General features: G+C 37.9%; 1 protein-coding gene across 2 annotated transcripts in view; it reads right to left on the reverse strand.

Annotated features, from left to right (window-relative positions):
- BRWD1 (bromodomain and WD repeat domain containing 1) overlaps positions 1-21342 on the reverse strand; it is a 111456-nt gene that overhangs the window by 48167 nt on the left and 41947 nt on the right. For both annotated transcript variants that reach the window (XM_026502098.3, XM_026502025.3), the window contains exons 16-20: positions 17296-17424; positions 16644-16869; positions 6688-6873; positions 3770-3953; positions 928-1021 (exon numbers count right to left, since the gene is read on the reverse strand). In XM_026502098.3, the coding sequence (XP_026357883.2) occupies positions 928-1021; positions 3770-3953; positions 6688-6873; positions 16644-16869; positions 17296-17424 (819 nt within the window). The remainder of the gene's footprint in view (positions 1-927; positions 1022-3769; positions 3954-6687; positions 6874-16643; positions 16870-17295; positions 17425-21342) is intronic.

A 21342-nucleotide genomic window follows, 5' to 3' on the forward strand; every position in this document is an offset into this window, starting at 1 on the left:
TGAAAAAATTTATTAGTTTCTTAAAAATTATTTTAGTGAATTTTACTTTCAAATTTTTTTCATGAGTAAACACCCTAACTCAGGCTGAAGAAACTCAATGAAATTTTTTTTTCTTTTCAGTACTTGACATAATGAGTTAAATCACTTTTAAGTTAAAGATAAAAACTATTTTTACTTCATTCTCAAGGCCGAAGCCATATACAAAATTATCAAGCATCAAGCTTAAACGACAAGGCATGTCATGGCAGCCAGGCATGCACAGGCCATCTGTCATGACAGGCCATCTGACTGAACGGTCAACTGAGAACAAGCCCTGGAAACACAACCACTTTCCAACAAAGTTCTGTGGCACTGATCTTGCAAACATCATGCATCTTCCAGGAATCAATGTTAATGCTGCTCATGTGATGACCATGAAAAATAAAAGAGATACTAAATATTAAGGAATAAGATTTTCTTTGGCAGAATGAGCTTTAGAGGGTCACAAACCATTGTAACATCTAAGTTTTTTTTTTTTTTAAATGTGCATCATCTGGATAAACTTCAGAAACAGACAAAACTAACCAGCAGTTTTAGAAGTCAAATGGTTAGCTAGCTGTGGAAGTCAGTGAGTGGGAATGGACCTGAAATGCTTGCAATGGGCCTGTAACGTTCCAGTTCTTAACCTGCGTGGTCATCAGACAGTAGTTTTCTAGAGCCCTTTAGCACTGATAGGCATTAGGCTACTACTTCCTTTCCTCAAGTTTCAGACTACTCTTTCCTAATAGCTGTGCAACCTTACGTCTACTATTTTAAATCCCATACAGAAGACCATGAGCAAGAACTATCCTACTTCGGGCAAAAGTTACTAATATTCTCACTGATCAAAAAAAGGCACAAATTCAGTTTAATTTCTAGTTATTCCTAAGAAAACAGAATTTAGGTTACCTTTTGTGTGAGCTGGAGAGTCTTCCTTTTTCTTCCTATTATATAAAGATTTCTTTCCTCTTCACCTTTCTCTATTCTGAAGTCTTCCAACTTCCTACAAATTTAAGTATCCAGTATATATTGGTTAGTGAACTGATGGATAAAGTAAAGGATATAAAGGGCAGAAAAATAATCATTATGATTTGGGGCATCATAAAGTTATATACTTTTTAAATTAATACAGAACAAAATTTTAAAGTTATAATAAAACAAATCAAGCTATACTTTATGTCAAATTTAATATAAATATAATCTCAGAGGCAGTTAGGAAGTCATTCTTTTTCCATAAGATTTATTTGACACTACATACACTTCACTCTCAATCAATAATAAAGCAAAGGAACATTCTAAGGCCTTCATGAGTATCATCTTCAACTCTGTGCAATTCCATGGCTAAATGAGATGGTTAAGAAAAAAGATAAAGATCACAGGATGGACAGAATTAGCATGACCAGAATGAAGAGAGTTTCTATGATTACTGAATTAAGACAAACTACATGCATGAAATCCAGCCCCAACCAGAACTGTGTCTACTGGGAAGCAATACTGGGTGCTCATCATTCTGCACCTTAGAGTCAATGATTGTCTCACACTTTCATCTATTGCCTAAGTTTTTCACAATGGACACATACTACTTTTATAGCTGGAAAACAAAACTTTTTAATTTTCTCTTGATCCTCATCAAACGCCACCCTAAGTAAATAGGTATGTAAATTCCCACTGCTCCCACTAAAAGGACTGCCATAAGGGCACTGACCATTATTAGATCACTCGGCATCTCCCTTACAAAATCTCACGTGTATTTTAGAATACAGCACTATAATAAGCTACACTCTTCTTGGGGAGAATTTTATTATAGGAGATTGCTAGTTGATGCAAAAACTCCATTATCCTTTTCTTCATTTGAAACAGAATCTCAGTTTTTATCTAGGCTCTTTGCTGCCCTAAACATAACTACATCTAGCCTCCTCTGTAGCTAAGTATGGCCATATGACAACATTCTTGTCAATGAGTTAGGAGAACAGAAAATGTCATGTGCGACCATTAAGGATGCTTAAATGAAGCCCCTCAACAAGAAATGTCCTTTTTGCCTCTGTCTCTCTTCCTTTTTTCTGGCCTAAACCCCCACCCTCCAACACAAAAGCAGATGTATCATGGCTACTGTGTAAGTCCAGCTATCTTGGACTTTGAGGTGACTTTAAGCCTGGAAGCCATACTCTAAGATGGAGATCAGAAACAGAGGAGCCTGAGTCCCTGATTAACCGGGGCACCATGATTCCAGCCTAAAACTATTTCCAGTCTTCCATGTTAAGAGAATAAATATATGCCTGTTTAAGGAACTGTTCTTCAGGTCTTTCACTCCTGCTACTAGTTTGCTTCCCTTGGTTTCAACAATAAAAAGTGCCCCAAAATGACACTTTTGGTTCTGATGACTATGCAACTTAGATACAATTCTAAGTCTTAATTATGGCATAGTACATAGATGATGGTGATTTTCTGTGTTTCTCATCCCAATACCAGATTTTGGTTTTCATTATTTTATTGTGTATTTGTAAACATCCTTAAATTCACCATACAATATGTAAGTACTACATTCCTCCACCAATCACTGAAACTCTTCTGCCTAAACACAAGAAGGGCATACCTTTACAAAATTATCTTCAAAGTATTAGTTATTCTGAGAGATAACAGAACACTTAACATTTCAGGTATCAGTGGAAAGCAACATCTACTACCTCCATTTCATTAACTCAAAAATCAGGTTACACCTCAGTAGCAAGAAAGACCCTACTGCCCGGCTGTAATTATACAATACTTCCCACTACAAGAAAATCAGGCTACTTCAAGAATGATTCCACATCCAGGATGAGAAATTTAGAAGATGAACCTGTGACACTTCGCCATGCCTGGCAGCAACGGCACTACAGCAGGATACCACTGTCATTTCAAAAGGACTCAGGAGGCACCTTGAAGAGGCTCCTCCTGGCCAGAGATGGAAAAACTTAATAAGGATATTAGAAATAAGCTAACTCACAGCAGTGTGATTTATAGAGTGAAGACCACAAACACAAATTGGTCATTACTGGGGGTGGAAGGGAGTAAATCTTCATTCTGAAGGTAAATAAAGCAAAATAAGCATCTATCTTGTCTTTTTTATATGAACTTTACCACTAGATAATAAAACAGTACATTTGGGTAAATTTCTTTTTTAGAAGTGTCCACTGTAACAAATGAAGACTTCACAGAGTTGAGAGGTCACTGTTTTATGGCCCCTAATGAGTTAATGAGCCTCCCCAGTGAGCACCAATGCCTGCCAACATCACGGAACAAAAATACATATTACATGCCTTTTGACAAAATTATGCCACTGAAGAAATAGACTTGCTGACATCAAACAGTTGGAAATTTAAACACTGGACATTTGGTTCTGTTAAGGAATTGTTTTTTTAAGGTATGATAATGGCACTGTGCTCATATTGACAATTCCTTATCTTTTAGAATTACATAGACATATTTATGAACAAAATGACACACCTGGGATTTATTTCAAAATAACACTGAAGGCAGAAAAGCAGGTATTTGTAAAGATGGAATAGGAATGGTCAAGAAAAAAATTTACCATAGTAAAACCTTAGAGAACAATTTCGACATTTTCCTACCACAATTAAAATGGATTCCAACCCATTACTAAAATATATTTATATGATTACTTATACCACTAATGGAGTAAAAAACATGTAAATAACCATATAGATATATTTTTGTAAAAAGAAACAATATTAATAGATATCCTAAAACAAACCTAAATATGCCTAGTGGTACCTCTGGTACAACCACTCTTCGTTTCCAAGCCTGCAGGTCCCGTTCCGTAGCAATCTGACTACGAGGAGCATTCTGATGCATCTGACGAACACCTTCCACTTGTCCGCTACGACGCAGACCAATATTTGGAGGGGACTGGATGTCTAAGCTCAGTCTTCTAAAACCTGCAGGAAAATTGTCAAAATTGATTCCAAAACAAATTTCAATCTAATATGCATTTAACACATAATAGGCATATACAATCCTCTTAATAAATACAAACCAAAAACACAAATCCAAAACACTTTGTAAAAAAGAATCATAATGTACCTGGGATCAAAATACAGAATACAAAACAAACATTAACTTCAACTTCCATTTTTACTAGACTTCCTGAAATCTTTTAATGTACAGATCTTTTCTACTATAATGCTATATTTGCCATCCTAAAGGCTTTGCCTTCTTCAAAACTGTACACTAAAAACACATCTTTTTGGAAAATTTAGCTGTGATGGCTTCATAACAAGAGCTCGAACACCAACATTACCTGTGACTTTAGGAGATAATCTGAACTACTCAGGCAGGCAAGCTGCCAGAGTGGATATTAAAACCACAACATGCAGAGTGGGGAAATGCTGGCAGCACTTGACTTGGAGCTGAGAGAGTGGAGGACAACCCCAAGACTGTGCAGAACCGATCAGGTGGGTAGGGCAACCCCCCATGAGTCCAAGTCAGCAGGATGAAGGATGGAGACCAATGTGGCAGCAGGTATCCCAGATAAAGTGCTTGCTTCCTTAAAATACTGGATGAAGGGGCTCCTGCTATTGATGTAACAGAGAAACTGGAGGCTATATCCTTGCCTGCAGGAGGCTATAAAATTCTACTCCCTCTGCCAGCTCTCCTGGGCCAGGGCAAAATCCACATGACTGAACACAACCCATGTTCTTCTAGGTACGACACTCTGTTTACCAATCAAATGTGAACCAACTTGCATTGCACCACACTTCATCTACTGAAGAGAACATTGTATGACCCTTTTTTTTCTTTTTAAGTAGGCTCCACATGGAGCCCAATATGGTGGGGCTGGAACTCAAAACCCTGAGATCAAGACCTGAGCTGACAGAGTTGGGATGTTTAACCAACTGAGCCACCCAGGCACCCCACCCCTTAAAGGCCCCTACTAATCCAAATATTTATATTAGAATGTATTGATATTTAAGAAACATGTTTTGAATTGAGAACCAACAATAAACTCTAAATTTAACTGCCCACATTAAATTATTGTTCTCCAACAACATGAAGAAAACATATGCACGGGTTATTCATCACATCACTCATAAACAGCAAGTCTGAGGACTCAACTGCTCATAAACAGATTAATTACAGAAAGTACTATGAAGTTATAAAACAGGATGAGGAAGTACTGTGAGTGGATACGGAATGATATGTAGAATATACCGTCAAAGGGAAAAAGCAAGTCAGAGAAGAACACAGCATCAACTCGAAGTAATATTCTTGCACAAAATATTTAACCTGTCTCTTGGGAGAATTTGCTTTTTCTTTTCCACAGACAAGTGGAAACATCTGGCAAGGAAAGATACTGAAATTCGTAGCCAAGTACCCCGCATAGGTGTGACATGACAGGGATGACCTCTGTGGCACTGGAGGCTCCCCCCATCTTCCACAGGCATTTATCTTCCCCAGCAAGTTTTCATTTGCGGAACCACGGTCTGCTCCCCTCCATCACTCCCACTACTGAAGTAACTAGTACTATATTCCAGGATCAAGAACCTCACCCTGAAAATTCACTTTAAGCCTTCTGATTCCGTAAGAAACATTTCATGATCTACCCAATTTTTTTTTAAATGTTTAAAGGGAAATCTAGAATTGTAGTTTTCCTTTAAAAAAAAAAAACAACTTTCTTTACTCATTTAATACAATTTTGCAAATACCCTTATTTTAGAGCACAAAAGGTTTTAATAGCCCTTCGAAGTACTTGAAAATCAAATGTCCATTTGCTAGTATATTAACTTCACACCTAATGAAATTACCTTCAGACTACCATGCAGCAGCCCCTGGCCGAGAGCTTATGCTAAGGATAAAACAGGAAAACATGTTTGTGACCCTGCGTGCTTTAGCGTAAACGTCAGAGCACGAGCAGTTGGGAATGTCTGGCTTGCTCAGGGTGGAACGCTGCCCTTCCTGAAATTCCCTCAGATAACGAGCCGCCAGGAACTCTGGGTCTGCTAAAGGGTGGAACGCAACCCCAACCGAAACCTGATTGCTCTTGACCCCACGAAGTCCATAGAAACATGTTTAAGAATAGGCCTCACTTGCTGAATGTTACATCATCAAATCCCACTACCTTCCCCGTGATGTACTACTATTCACTAGGATCACGAGACTCCCCTTGATTGTATTTGATTGTTTACCGCCAATAAATACGTGAGGTTGCAGCTGTTCGGGGCAATCGCACTCTCGGCGGTGGCACGCTTGCAGGTGTCCCCTGCACCCACGCTTTCTTTCACGGCTAACCTGTCTCTGCCTCGTCCTTCTCCCGAATCACGCCACGGCTCCGCGGGCGGTGTTGCGGCACCACTGGAGTTATAAAATACTCTTAGGGGCGTCTGGGTGGCTCAGTCATTAAGTGTCTGCCTTCAGTTCAGGTCATGATCCCAGGGTCCTGGGATCAAGCCTTGTATCAGGCTCCCTGCTCAGCAGGAAGCCTGCTTCTCCCACTCCCATTCCCCCTGCTTGTGTTCCCTCTCTCGCTGTCTCTATCAAATAAATAAAATCTTTAAAATAAATAAATTAAATAAAATACACTTAAAACTTTTCATACTGCATGTTCCTGACAATGACTTCATTTACTCTTCAATTTCAGCCACATTAAGTCAAAATATTTCTCATATATATTACCTCGTCGAGGTGTTTCTTCTCCGCTTGGAAGTCCATTTGGAATAGTATCCTGATCTGCTCCCATTCTCTGATCCTGCTGCTGCTGCAACTGTCTTATCATTCCATCAAGAACACTAGACTCTGGGCTTCGTTCACCATTATCATTGGTTTGTAGGCTTATAATCTGTTCAATCACCTCTCCATCACCTGTAAATTTACAACCATAATACAAAATCATAGTAAACATGAACAGGAAAACAAACTTTCAGAAGACTACAATTAAAATTATATTAGCAATTATCAGATTTATTTTAGGGGTGCCTCGGTGGCTCAGTCATTAAGCATCTGCCTTCAGCTCAGGTCAGGATCGAGTCCCGTGCCAGGCTCCCTGCTCAGTGGGGAGCCTGCTTTTCCCTCTCCCCCCCACTCATGTGTGCGCTCTCTCTTTTTCTCTAATAAAATCGTTAAAAAAAAATAAAATTTAAAAAATAAAAAAATAAGCCATTAAAAATATCCTATATCATAACTAATTGGATCAAAAAAAGATTCAAAACACACGAAACTCTTCCTTTATACCAAACACTACAAACCTCAACAAAGACATTGAAACCCCTGAAGTGAGCACATGTAAACATGTGGAAGTTTCAGTGGAAGCTTTATATTTCTGTTTCACACTAACACCCCCCTTGCCTTACATAAGATATATTTCATTAAACTCTTATTTCCCAAGGTCTCTGACAAGACCAAAGCAACGTGTGATTTCTGATGTAGAGAAAAGCAGTGGCATTTCTCCTCCACTCTCTTAATTTAAAAAAAGGGTAACACTCTTCAACAAACTACAACTGTAGCTCCCCCAACCCAAGAGTCCTGAGAGCAGGTGCCACTGAGGACGGTAACTACACATGCCTCTCCCACTAAGCTTAAGTTACTCTATCTCTTCCGTATGCTTTTAGCATAGCCGGTACCCATAATTCTTCAAGTACAAAATCAGCTTTTTTAAAAGTGCCTTTGCTGCTTTATTTTTGAAATAACAGGTTCACTTAATATTAATGGATAAAAAGTGTTAGATGGTTGTGGGGTCTGGAAAATTATCTGAACACTAACTTTTTCATGCAAACAATTCCTTATATATCCTCCCACATAAAATGCATCTTCCTTGAACATAACATATAACACAGACTAAGCCCCCAGCAACTTATAAGGAGAACCCCTAACAGACTGAAATTAATAGTTCCGCCTGGGGCAAAGACATTTCAGAATCACTGCAACAGGCCCTTCCCCCCAGAAGATCAGCAAGAACATCCGGCCAAGACCAAGTTTATCTATCAACAAGAACTGCAGAACTCCAGCACTAGGGAAATACAGCATACAGAATTCATGGCTTTTTTCCCATGATTCTTTAGTCTTTCAACATTAATTTTTAAACTTTTATTTTTTCTTTTAAATTTTTCTTCTTTTTTCAACCAACTTATCAATTCCTTTTATCTTTTTTTAATTTTCATTTTTATAGTCGTACAGTCATATATTTCTTTCCTTAAAATTTTGGGATGCAGTTTCTTCTGACCAAAATACACCCCAAATCTAGTATATGGCTCTCTTCTGTTCACCAGCCTGATCATATTCTTTTTTTCTCTCTCTCTCTCTTCCTCCCCCCCCCCCCCGTTTCAGGTCTCTTCTAATTTGTTTAGTATATAATTCTCTGGGGTCATTGTTACCCTTTCAGCACGTTTTTCTCTTGTTCATCTATTCTTTCAACAAAATGACAAAACGGAAAAACTCACCTAAAAAAATAGTACAAGAGGCAGTACCGACTGCCAGGGACCTAATCAATATAGACATTAGTAAGATGTCAGAACTAGAGTTCAGAATAATGATTATAAAGATACTAGCTGGGCTTGAAAAAAGCATACAAGACACTAGAGAACCCCTTTCTGGAGAAATAAAATCTAACCAAGTCGAAATCAAAAAGGCTATTAATGAGGTGCAATAAAAGATGGAAGCTCTAACTGCTAGGATATTAAATGAGGCAGAAGAGAGAATTAGTGACATAGACCAAATGGGGAATAAAGAAACTGAGAAAAAGAGAAATAAACTACTGGATCATGAGGGGAGAATTCAAGAGATAAGTGATACCATAAAGTGAAACAATATTAGAATAATTGGGATCCCAGAAGAAGAAAGAGAGAAAGGGACAGAAGGTATATTGGAGCAAATTATAGTGGAGAACTTCCTTAATTTGAGGAAGGAAACACATCAAAATCCAGGAGGCTCAGAAAACTCCACTCAAAATCAATAAAAACAGGTCAACACCCCAACATCTAATAGTAAAGCTTAGAAATCTCAGAGACAAAGAGAAAATTCTGAAAGCAGCTTGGGACAAGAGGTCTGTAACCTACAATGGTAGAAACATTAGACTGACAGCAGCCCTAGCCACAGAGACATGGCAGGCCAGAAAGGACTGGCATGATATATTCAGGGTACTAAATAAGAAAAATATGCACCCAAGAATACTTTATCCAGCTAGGCTGTCATTGAAAATAGAAGGAGAGATAAAAAGCTTCCAGGACAACCAGAAACTAAAAGAACTTGCAATCACCAAACCAGCCCTACAAAAAATATTGAAAGGGGTCCTCTAAGCAAAGAGAGAGCCCAAAAGTAACATAGACCAGAAAGGAACAGAGATAATATACAGTTAACAGTCACCTTACAGGAAATACAATGGCACTAAATTCATATCTTTCACAATCACCATGACTGTAAATGGGCTAAATGCCAGAATCAAAAGACAAAGGGTATCAGACTGGATAAAACAGCAAGACCCATCGATATGCTGTCTGCAAGACTCATTTTAGACCCAATGACACCTCCAGATTTAAAGTGAGGGGGTAAAAACCATTTATTGTGCTAATGGCCATCAAAAGAAAGCTGGGGAGGCAATCCTTGTATCAGAAAAATTAGATTTTAAACCAAAGACTGTAATAAGAGATGAGGAAGGACACTATATCATACTTAAAGGGTGTTATCCAACAAGATCTAACAACTGTAAATATTTATGCCCCTAACATGGGAGCAGCCAATTATATAAGCCAATTAATTACAAAAAAAAAAAAAACAACAAAAAACAGCAAAACACATCAACAATAATACAGTAACAGTAGGGGACTTTAACACCCCCCTCATTGAAATGGACAGATCATCTAAGCAAAAGATCGACAAGGAAATAGGGCTTTAAATGACACACTGGACCAGAAGGACTCACAGATATTCAAAACATTCCATCCCAAAGCTACAGAATACACATTCTTCTCTAGTGCACAGGGAATATTCTCCAGAACAGATAACATCCGGGGCCACAAATCAGGTCTCAACCAGTACAAAAAGACTGGGATCATAGGTCCTGCCTATTTTCGGACCACAGTGCTTTGAAACTCAAGAAGAAAGTGGGAAAGCACTCAAATACATGGAGGCTAAAGCACATTCTACTAAAGAATGAATGGGTCAACCAGGAAATTAATGAAGAATTTTAAAAATTCATGGAAACAAATTAAAACAAAACACAACTGTTCAAAATCTTTGGGATGCAGCAAAGGCGCTCCTAAGAGGGAAGTATATAGCAATACAAGCCTTTCTCAAGAAACAAGAAAGGTCTCAAATACACAACCTAACCCTACACCAAAAGGAACTGGAAAAAGAACAGCAAATAAAGCATAAACCCAGCAGAAGAGAAATAATAAAGATTAGAGCAGAAATCAATGAAATAGAAACCAAAAGAACAGTAGAACAGATCAATGAAACTAGGAGCTGGTTCTCTGAAAGAATTTGTAAGATTGATAAACCCGTGGCCAGGCTTATAAAAAAAAAAAAGAGAAAGGACCCAATAAATAAAATAAAATCATGAATGAAAGAGGAGAGATCACAACCAACACTAAAGAAATACAAAGGATTTTAAGAACATGTTATGAGCAACTATATGCCAACAAATTAGACAATCTGGAAGAAATGGATGCATTCCTAGAGATGTATAAACTACCAAAACTGAACCAGAACAAATAGAAAACTTGAACAGATCCATAACCAACAAGGAAATTGAAGCAGCAATCAAAAATCTCCCAACAAACAAGAGCCCAGGGCCAGATGGCTTCCCCAGGGATTTCTACCAAACATTTAAAGAAGAATTAATACTTATTCTTCTGAAATTATTCCAAAAAATAGAAATGGAAGGAAAACCTCCAAACTCATTTTATGAGGCCAGCATTACTTGACCCCAAAACCAGAGAAAGACCCCACCAAAAAGGAAAATTACAGACCAATATCCCTGATGAACATGGATGCAAAAATTCTCACCAAAACACTAGTCAATAGGATCCAACAGTACATTCAAAGGATTATTCACCACAAACAAGTGGGATTTATTCCTGCACCGCAAGGTTGGTTCAACATCCACAAATCAATCAATGTGATACATTAATAAAAGAAAGGACAGGAACCATATGTTACTCTCAAGAGATGCAGAAAAAGCATCTCTTCACAGTGTAGAGATAGAGTACATACCTCAGTATCATAAAAGCCATCTATGAAGAACCCACAGCAAATATCATTGTCAATGGAGAAAAACTGAGAGCTTTTCCCCTAAGGTCAGGAACATGGTAGGGATGTCCACTCTCACCACTGCTGTTCAACACAGTACTAGAAGTCCTAGCCTCAGCCATCAGACAACAAAAAGAAATAAAAGGCATCCAAATCGGCAAAGAAGTCAAACTCTTACCCTCTGAAGATGATATGACACTTTATGTGGAAAACCCAAAAGAATCCATCCCAGAACTGCTAGAACTCATATAGGAATTCAGTAAAGTGGCAGGACAGAAAATCAATGCACAGAAATCAGCTGCATTTCTACACACCAACAACGAAATGGAAGAAAGAGAAATTAAGGAGTCGATCCCATTTACAATTGCACCAAAAATGTGAAGATACCTAGAAATAAATCTAACCAAAGAGGCAAAGGATCTGTACTCAGAAAACTATAGAATACTTATGAAAGAAACTGAGGAAGTCACAAAGAAATGGAAAAATGTTCCATACTCATGGATTGGAAGAACAAATATTGTGAAAATGTCTATGCTATCTAGAGCAATCTACACATTCAATGCAATCCCTATTAAAACACCATCAACTTTTTTCACAGAAATGGAACAAATAGTCCTAAAATTTGTATGGAACCAGAGATGACCCCAAATAGCCAGAGGCATGCTGAAAAAGAAAACCAAAGCTACTGGCATCACAATTTCGGACTTCAAGATCTATTACAAAGCTGTAATCATCAAGACAGGATGGTACTGGCACAAAAACAGACACACAGATAAATGGAATAGAACAGAGAACCCAGAAATTGACTCTCAACTCTATGGTCAACTAGTCTTCGACAAAGCAGGAAAGAATATCTAATGGGAAAAGGACAGTCTCTTCAACAAATGGTGTTGGGAAAACTGGACAGCCAGATGCAGAAGAATGAAACTGGACCATTTCCTTACCCCATACCCAAGAATAGACTCAAAATGGATTAAAGACCTAAACGTGAAACAGGAATCCATCAAAATCCTTGAGAACACAGGCAGCAACTTCTTCCTGGACACATGGCCAAAGGCAAGGGAAGGGCAAAACTGAACTACTAGGATTTCATCAAGATAAAAAGCTTTTGCATAGCAATGGAAATAGTCAACAAAACCAAAAGACAACCCACAGAATGGGAGAAGATTATTTGCAAATGACATATCAGATAAAGGGCTAGTATCCAAAATCTATAAAGAACTTACCAAACTCAACACCCAAGGAACAAATAATCCAATCAAGAAATGGACAGAAGACATGAACAGACATTTCTCCAACGAAGACATCCGAATGGCCAACAGACACATGAAAAAGTGCTCAAAATCACTTAGCATCAGGGAAATACAAATCAAAACCACAATAAGATACCACCTCACACCAGTCAGAACAGCTAAAATTAATAAGTCAGGAAATGACAGATGTTGGCAAGGATACAGAAAAAGGGGAATCCTCCTACACTGTTGGTGGGACTGCAAGCTGGTGCAGCCACTCTGGGAAACAGTATGGAGGTTCCTCAAAAAGTTGAAAATAGAGCTACCCTACGACCCAGCAATTGCACTACTGAGTATTTTCCCCAAAGATACAAATGAAGTAATCCAAAGGGGCACCTGCACCCCAATGTTTATAGCAGCAATGTCCACAATAGCCAAACAATGTAAAGAGCCCAGATGTCCATCAACAGATGAATGGATAAAGAAGATGCGGTGTGTGTGTGTGTGTATGTGTGTATATATGTACACACACACACACAATATAATATTATGTAGCCATCAAAAAAATGAAATCTTGCCATTTGCAAGGATGTGGATGGAACTAGAGGGTATTATGCTAAGCAAAATAAGTCAATCGGAGAAAGACAATTATCATATGACCTCACTCATATGTGGAATTTGAGAAACAAGGCAGAGGATCATAGCGGAGGAGAGGAAAAAATAAAACAACAAACTAGAGAGGGACACAAACCATAAGAAACTCTTAACGTCAGGAAACATGAAAATAGCTGTGACCTTAAAGACCCCAAAAGGTCATGGATAAAACCACAGGTCTGCAAACCCACACACTGACAATTCCCATCTTACCATTAGAACCATTAGAAATAACCATTAGAAAAAAAATAAGACAGGTATTGTTAGTAAGACATTAGGGGAGATAATATGAAATACTAAAAGTAATTAATTTCAAACAAGGCAGGAAAAAAAGAAAAGGCACAAAGAACAGAAAGGACAAAGAGAAAAAAAGAGCAAAACAGTAGAGAATTAACCCTGATGACACTAATAATTTTATTAAATATAAATGGTCTATATTTTCCAATTACCAGATTGTCAGATTGGATTGATGCCTGCACAAAATGTTTTAATATAAAGACAAATTGGTTATAAAAACTGAAAAGATACACCATGACAATACTCACCAAAATTGGTTGGACTAGCATATTAATATGAAACAAAGAAAAAGTCTTCAAAACAAGAAATACTACCAAAGAAAAAGAGGAACAATTCATAATGATAAAAGAATTCACCCAGAGGACAATCTGAAATGTGTCTGTGCCTAACAGAACTTACACAGAGCAAAAACTAACAGTACCAAAGAAGGACATAAGATAAACCCACATGGTAGGCTGATATTTCAGCACTCTGTATAATAACCCCAAAATAGAAAAAAAGCCAACTGCCCTTCGATTGTTCCTGAATGAATAAATGAGGGCATACACATACCATGGTACACTATCAACAAACAGGAACAAACAACTGACCTGCGCAAAACAAAAACAAATCTCAAAAGCACCATGCTAAGAAGCCAGACACAAAAGATTTAGTATTGCACAATTCCATTTACACAAAATTCCTCAAAAAGACAAAATAAAAGTGACAAAATAGAACAGTCATTACAAGGCGCCAGGAGAAGATTCCAAACAGGCCCAACAGAACCTGCATCCCAAGGTGTTTACAGCAGCAACGTCCACAATAGCCAAACTATGGAAAGAGCCCAGATGTCCATCGACAGATGAATGGATAAAGAAGATGTGGTATAAACATACGATGGAATATTACTCAGCCATTAAAAAAAACGAAATCTTGCCATTTGCAATGATGTGGATGGAACTAGAGGGAATTATGCTAGGCAAAGTAAGTCAGTCAGAGAAAGACAATTATCATATGATCTCACTGACAAGTGGAATTTAAGAAACAAAACAGAGGGTCATAGGGGAAGAGAGGAAAAAATAATAAAAGACCAAATCAGGAGGGAGACAAACCATAAGAGACTCTTAATCACAGGAAACTGAGGGTTGCTGGAGGGGAGAAGGGTGGAGGGATGAGGTAACTGGGTGATGGACATTAAGGAGGGCACGCGATATAAAGAGCACTGGGTGTTATAGACTGATGAATCACTGACGTCTACCTCTGAAACTTTTAATACATTATATGTTAACTAACTGAATTTAAATAAAAATTAATTAATTAATTTTAAAAATGTTTAAAAGGGGCGCCTGGGTGGCACAGCGGTTAAGCGTCTGCCTTCGGCTCAGGGCGTGATCCCGGCGTTCTGGGATCAAGCCCCACATCAGGCTCCTCCGCTAGGAGCCTGCTTCTTCCTCTCCCACTCCCCCTGCTTGTGTTCCCTCTCTCGCTGGCTGTCTCTGTCTCTGTCGAATAAATAAATAAAATCTTTAAAAAATAATAAAATAAAAAAAATAAAAAATGTTTAAAGGCCCAACAGAACTTTTGAGGGCACTGGAAACATTCTGTACCTTGATTGTGGTGGTAGTTACATAATGGTTTAACATTTGCCAAAGTCATTTGACTCGTACACTTAAAATTGGTGAATTTTGTTGTATGGAATCTATACGTCAATTAAACTAATAAAAAACACCTGAAACAGTAAACCTATAGTGATAACTGGTGATTAACTTTTAGTAAAACAAACCTCATCCAAACAAAAGAGAACCATTTTTTTTCTTTGCTTAATAACATCTGTATGGAGAAACACTACCTGCTGGAAACAAATACAAAAAAACAAAGCAAAAACTCTGCCCTTGACTAGAACCAGCAAAGTACAAGATGGGACTCCAACATCTTGTGCCAGAAAGTAAGGAAGTGTTCAAGGGACTCAGGAAACGGAACACTCAGTCTGAAGAGACTCACACTCAAATCTAAAAATAATATGAGCAACAAAATAATGACCATTATGGATTATAAGCCACTATATAACAACCCCCAAGTCCATATTAAAACTTAATGAACTACATAAACATAAAAGACTAATAAAATGCAGATGCAAAGATGACAGAATTAGAAAACAACCATTTTGCAACCTTTAGAACAACTGATTCAGGCAAAAATCACCAATGAATCCTAAAACTTACAGGTAAAGTTTGGTAAGGAACAGGTTATTTACATCGCATCTCCCCACAAATTCTTACTAATTACAAAGAGAAAAATAACTTTGTAGGTGGCAGGCACCACCTTAACCAAGTTTTCAAAGACATCACCACCAATATCTGGACAAAGCACAATCATAAGCACCCTGGCGTGATGCTCCAGGAAGGCTACATCATTTATACCGTATTCTACCAAAAAATGTATAACCTGGGGGCGCCTCGCTGGCTCAGTCAGAAGAGCATGTGATTCTTCATCATGGGGTCATGAGTTTGAGCCCCACACTAGGTGTAGAGATTAGTTAAAAATGAATAAATAAAACTTTTTTTTAAAAGATTTTCTTTCTTTATTTGACAGAGAGAGAGACAGCCAGCAAGAGAGGGAACACAAACAGGGGGAGTGGGAGAGGGAGAAGCAGGGTCCCAGTGGAGGAGCCCGATGCAGGGATCGATCCCAGAACGCTGGGATCACACCCTGAGACGAAGGCAGACGCTTAACGACTGAGCCACCCAGGCGCCCCTACATAAATAAAACTTAAAAAAAAAAAAAAAAAAAAGGGAAGCAGAACCTGAACTTCACCAAAGACAACTAAATTTAATGTGCAGTCCCAAACTGAGACCCACAGCAGGGGAGAACAAAAGTTTTAACAGGCATTAGAGTAACAAAATTTGATTACAGACCACAGACTTAGTAACAGTATTCCATCAGTGTTAAATGTCCTACTTTTGATAACTGTTTATAGCTACGTAAGAGAATACCTTTGTCCTTAGAAAACACATACTGAAGTATTTAGGGATAAATGAACATGCGGTCGAGAACGTCTCTCTCAAATGGTTAAAAACAATTATATGTATCTAGAGATAGAATAAAACAAATACTGCAAACTATTAACACTGGTAAATCTAAGAGTTGCAAGTTCTATATATTATTTTTTACATTTTTCAAATAAAAAGTGAAAGGAAAAAAAAAAGAAACCAAAGACTTTGCACTCACTTGTTGCCACATAGCCTAGCTGTGGAACCAAATGTTCATCTGCAGAATTTTCTCGACCTGGTACTAATCGCTGATACTTAGTTGGATGAGGATTTCCATCTACATCTACCAAGAATGGTGGAGGCATAAGGTGAGGAGCCTGCTGAGTTTGCTCATCTAAGACATAATTATTAGAATCTCTGATCAGCGGTCGATAGTCAGTATGGAAGAACATCTGATCAGGAATCTGAAAAAAAAAAGTTTACAGATTGGTATTTTGAGGTTTACCTATGTTAAAGAATACAAATATTAAAGTTATTTATAATTTGAAAAAAACAAGGAAACCAAATCAATCCGTCTAACCTATCATCAAAACAACTTTCGTTAACTACATATTTTACTATAAAAAAGCAGTAAGAATGACCTTTTCAACACAAACCAAGAAACAGACTCTTAATATAGAGAAAAGATGGTTACCAGAGGGGAGGTGGGCAGAGAGATGGGTGAAACAGATGAAGAGAATTAAGAGTACACTTATCTTGATGAGCACTGAGTGATACATTGAATTGTTTAATCACCTGAAGCTAATATAACACTGTATCTTAACTACACTGGAATTAAAATTTTTTAAAGTGGTTAAGATGCTACCAAAAAAAAAAAAAAAAAAAAAGACCTTTTCATATGGCTTGCTGCATCCAAAACCAAATATCAGAAGGTGTCCATGAGAATCTGTACAGGCAAAATGCTGTCCATCCTGTGAAAACTTACAGTCAAAGACAGCTCCATGTCCTTGCCCTTCAATCTAGGAAACACAGAGGGGAAAAAGTTATAACCAATTCTACACATGTGCTTTTGCTTTATCAACTGTTTTCATGTCAACTGCCTGCTATAAATATCACTTTTTTTTTTTCAATGAGTTCAATGAGGGGCTTGAACTCATGACCCTGAGATCAAGACCTGAGCTGAGATCAAGAGTCAGACACAACCAACGGAGGCACCCAGGCGCCCCCAAATATATCACTTCTGAAAGAAGATATTTAAAAACAAATTTTGCATTAAGCACATAATATTTTCAGAAAATAAAATTCATTTCAGATACCACCAGCCTAGAAAAAATTTTGAAAGGTATTCTAAGAATGAGTTCTCAGAATCACAGAATGAAAGACCGTAAGCCAATCCAAAGTAGAGGCTTTCTTTACTTCTTAGAAGTGAATGGCAAGCAATTTCATGAACTTTTGTTTTGCTATTGACTAACAACCCACAAGACAAATGAGTAAAGATCAAGAGTGTGGTATTCATGAACTAAAATCAGTACTTTCCTAGAATTTAAACTTTCCACGAAGATGACTGACCACTATGCAAAAGTGGAATGCTGCCGAGTCACATGGGTGCACATGGAAATGCCCGCACCTACCTTACCGCAAACTACTGCAGGTTTCAGGGAAAACGCTCCAATTACATCATGAATGATGCGTTCAATAGGCTGCTTTTCAACTTTATTCTTGCTCTTCAACTGAAATTATGTTAGTTTAGCACCACCAATTTATAGTTAAATGAGTTGTTTCATTAACAGCTTAAAGCTGTGTATTTGTTGTCTGAGCCTATAACTTTCCAATAACTTTGATCAGTGCTAGAAAATGAATCCTCCACTCACCAACTACCAGAACAAACTCACGCTATGCCCAAGTATCTGCCTGAAAAGCAGCACGTCACTACTACTATACCACACAGAAGTGGGTACCAATTAACAACCTTAAAAATTAAGTTACTGGGCTATTTAAGGGACTGCCCTACTATGTGTATATAAATCTGTATTCTCTAATAACATAAAAAGGAATAAACTGTATAAATCTCTTTCTTCCAAATTTTTGTTAAAATATAGGAACACTGATTCACCCACACGGTTTTCTGAGCAGGCATCTCCACTACAGCCCGACCCGTGCCCTGGCACCACTTCGCAGCCCGGGCCTGGAAGCCCCAGTCCAAGTAAAGCAGAGGCAGGAGCCGGGCCCTGGGCTGGCCAGTCAAAGATGGTGGCAGCTACTCTCCCGTCACACACCACCAAAAGTGTTGCTAAGGTACCTGGAGAGAATGAAATTTTCCTGAGTAGGTGCTCGCAGAGCAAGGCAGACTCGGGTTTCTACGTGTAGTTTAAAGAGTCTTCCACAACAATTCTGGACAAAATGCAACCTGCAACTGTGCTTGTGGAACAATTCCATGTCATACTGAAAATCACCGTATCTTTAATGAAATACTGTGATGTTAGTAATTTATAACCCTATGTAATCTGTCTAACAGAACATTGGGAGCCTCTCAGCTAAGCAGTAAAGGTAAGAAGAACTCAGTCCAGGGACGCCTGGGTGGCTCAGTCGGCTAGCATCGCACTTGATTTCGGCTCAGGTCATGATCTCAGGGTCGTGAGATTGAGCCCCGAATCAGGCTCCGCGTTCAGCGTGGAGTCTGCTTGAGATTTCTCCCTCTCCCGCTGCCTCCCCAACCCCACTTGCATGCATGTGCACGCTTTCTTTCTTTCTCTAAAATAAACAAGTAAATCTTAAAAAAAAAAAAAAGGAAAGAAAAGAAGAGGAAGAAGAACCCAGTACACACAGAAGTTTGTATGTCTCACTGGAAGTAAGATCACTGTTGCCCACTGCAGACTTCTTTGGCTCAGAAGTTGTTTAGCTTATATTCTGCTTAAAGCCTGAATTAATGTAGTTTTCTTTTTTGGTAAGTTAAACTCAGGATGTCATGTTCTTAAAGAGTTTTAAAGGGTAATTAAGAAAATGGAGATACCTATGAATTTTAAGACCACAAAAAAATTGCTGAAAAACTTATTTTTCCAATAATTTGAACCCAGAGATGCAACTTCCAGAGATGCCTAATTATACATGTGCAATTTGGCCATGTTATTTGCGTTATTTCAGTGCATTTTAAGGTAATAAATAAAATAAGAGCATTTTAAACTGTTTGTCAAGAATTGTCCAAAATAAGCATACTGAAATAAAAATTTCAAGGTTAAATAAAAAAAAAAAAACGAAAACACGGAACACCTGGACTCAAATGGCCTTTAATCAAAAGGTCTAAGAACCACTCATCTACACTCTGTGACTAGACTGCCTCCAAAATGAATTATACTTTGAACTGGAATTCAGCACGAACTGTACAGTAATTTCACAAAACATCTCATATGTATATCAAACAGAAGTCTTGACAACACAGAAACTCTTTTATACAATAACCCCCTCAGAATTTATCCTAAGGAAATAATCACAGCTCTCCATAAACAGCCACGTATCTGGATATTCAAAGTGGTGCTGCTATGCGTACCTCAGAAACCACTTAAACACTCGACAACTCTAAGTTAACTATATATGTAACCTTCTGAGAAAGGCTGAATTTACAGTAAAAAATATAACTGCAAATTCTTAAAAATATATGTAAGATTTCAGAAAACATTCTTTACATAAAATGAAAAAACGATTACAAAACTGTGCGAGAATGCCAACTAATAACTATGGGAAGAATGATGCCACTAAAAACCTTCGATGGATGCTAATGTTTGTGAGTGAGAAGTTTAATGAGGAATACGATATTTACGGAGTCTCAAAATACCTCCTGAAAAAAATTAGCTTAATATTTACAAAGAGGGAAAAAAAAACAGCTTCAAAGAGGAAAAACAACTATTTTATTGTGGGGAAAACTGGCAAATGCCACCTTACCAAATATTTAAAACTACCACCACCAGGGCACCCTGGGTGGTTCAGTCAGTAAGTGTCCAACTCTTGATTTCGGCTCAGATCATGACCTCAGGGTCCTGAGACCCAGCCCCACATCCAGCTCTGTGCTGGGTGTGCAGCCTGCCTCGGATTCTCTCCCTCTGCCCCTCCCCACCCCCACTCACACTTGCAAGTTCTCTCTTAAAACAAAGTTTTAAAAAATAAAAATAAAATCACCACTGAAAAAGGTGTAACAGAATCAAATCATGGAAAAACAGCAGAAAAAGCACAGATATTCTCTAACATTATTTGTCTGCACTCATCAAAAAAGTTAAAAGGTGAGAAACATAAAAAAAGGATTGTTGAGGATTTCAGAAACCTAGAATATACAGCCACTTAACATAACGCATGATCCTGAATTAAATACTGCTCCAACGGCCAAATATAACTAAAAGACATTACTGGACAACTGACAAAATTTGAATATAAAGCTGGATTACATAACGCTACTTTATCAATGTTAAATTTGCTGATTTTGGTAACCAGCTTGTGGTTATATATGAGAAATTCTAAAAATATGCCACAGGATTATAATTTGGCTTTAGGGTATCACATGTGCAAAAAGAAAAAAGGCTGGAAAAACCCAATGACGTTTTCGATTCCCTAGATGACTTTACTAAATATTATGTTTTCTTACCAAATATTTCAATAAATTTAGTGAAAATGTGTATAATTACCATAATTTTGCCAATTTAAACAAATTCAAACACACTCGCACTTACACAGAGGGCTTTAAATAAGTAACTTTTGAAACTCCTTCCCTCATGTGACTCAGTTATACAGAGAATTTCATGAATGCATATATATGTATGTGTATGGCTGTCGGATATTTATTAGGCTTTGTGTATCCTGATTTCTAGAAACATAAACTGCCAAAACATGCGGATCAGTTTCTGGCTAAACTTCATAATCCAAATACTTGAAACCAATGCAAGCATACATGA

This window comes from Ursus arctos, unplaced genomic scaffold (genome assembly GCF_023065955.2).
Source record: "Ursus arctos isolate Adak ecotype North America unplaced genomic scaffold, UrsArc2.0 scaffold_4, whole genome shotgun sequence".
In the NCBI taxonomy this organism is placed as follows: Eukaryota; Metazoa; Chordata; class Mammalia; order Carnivora; family Ursidae; genus Ursus; species Ursus arctos.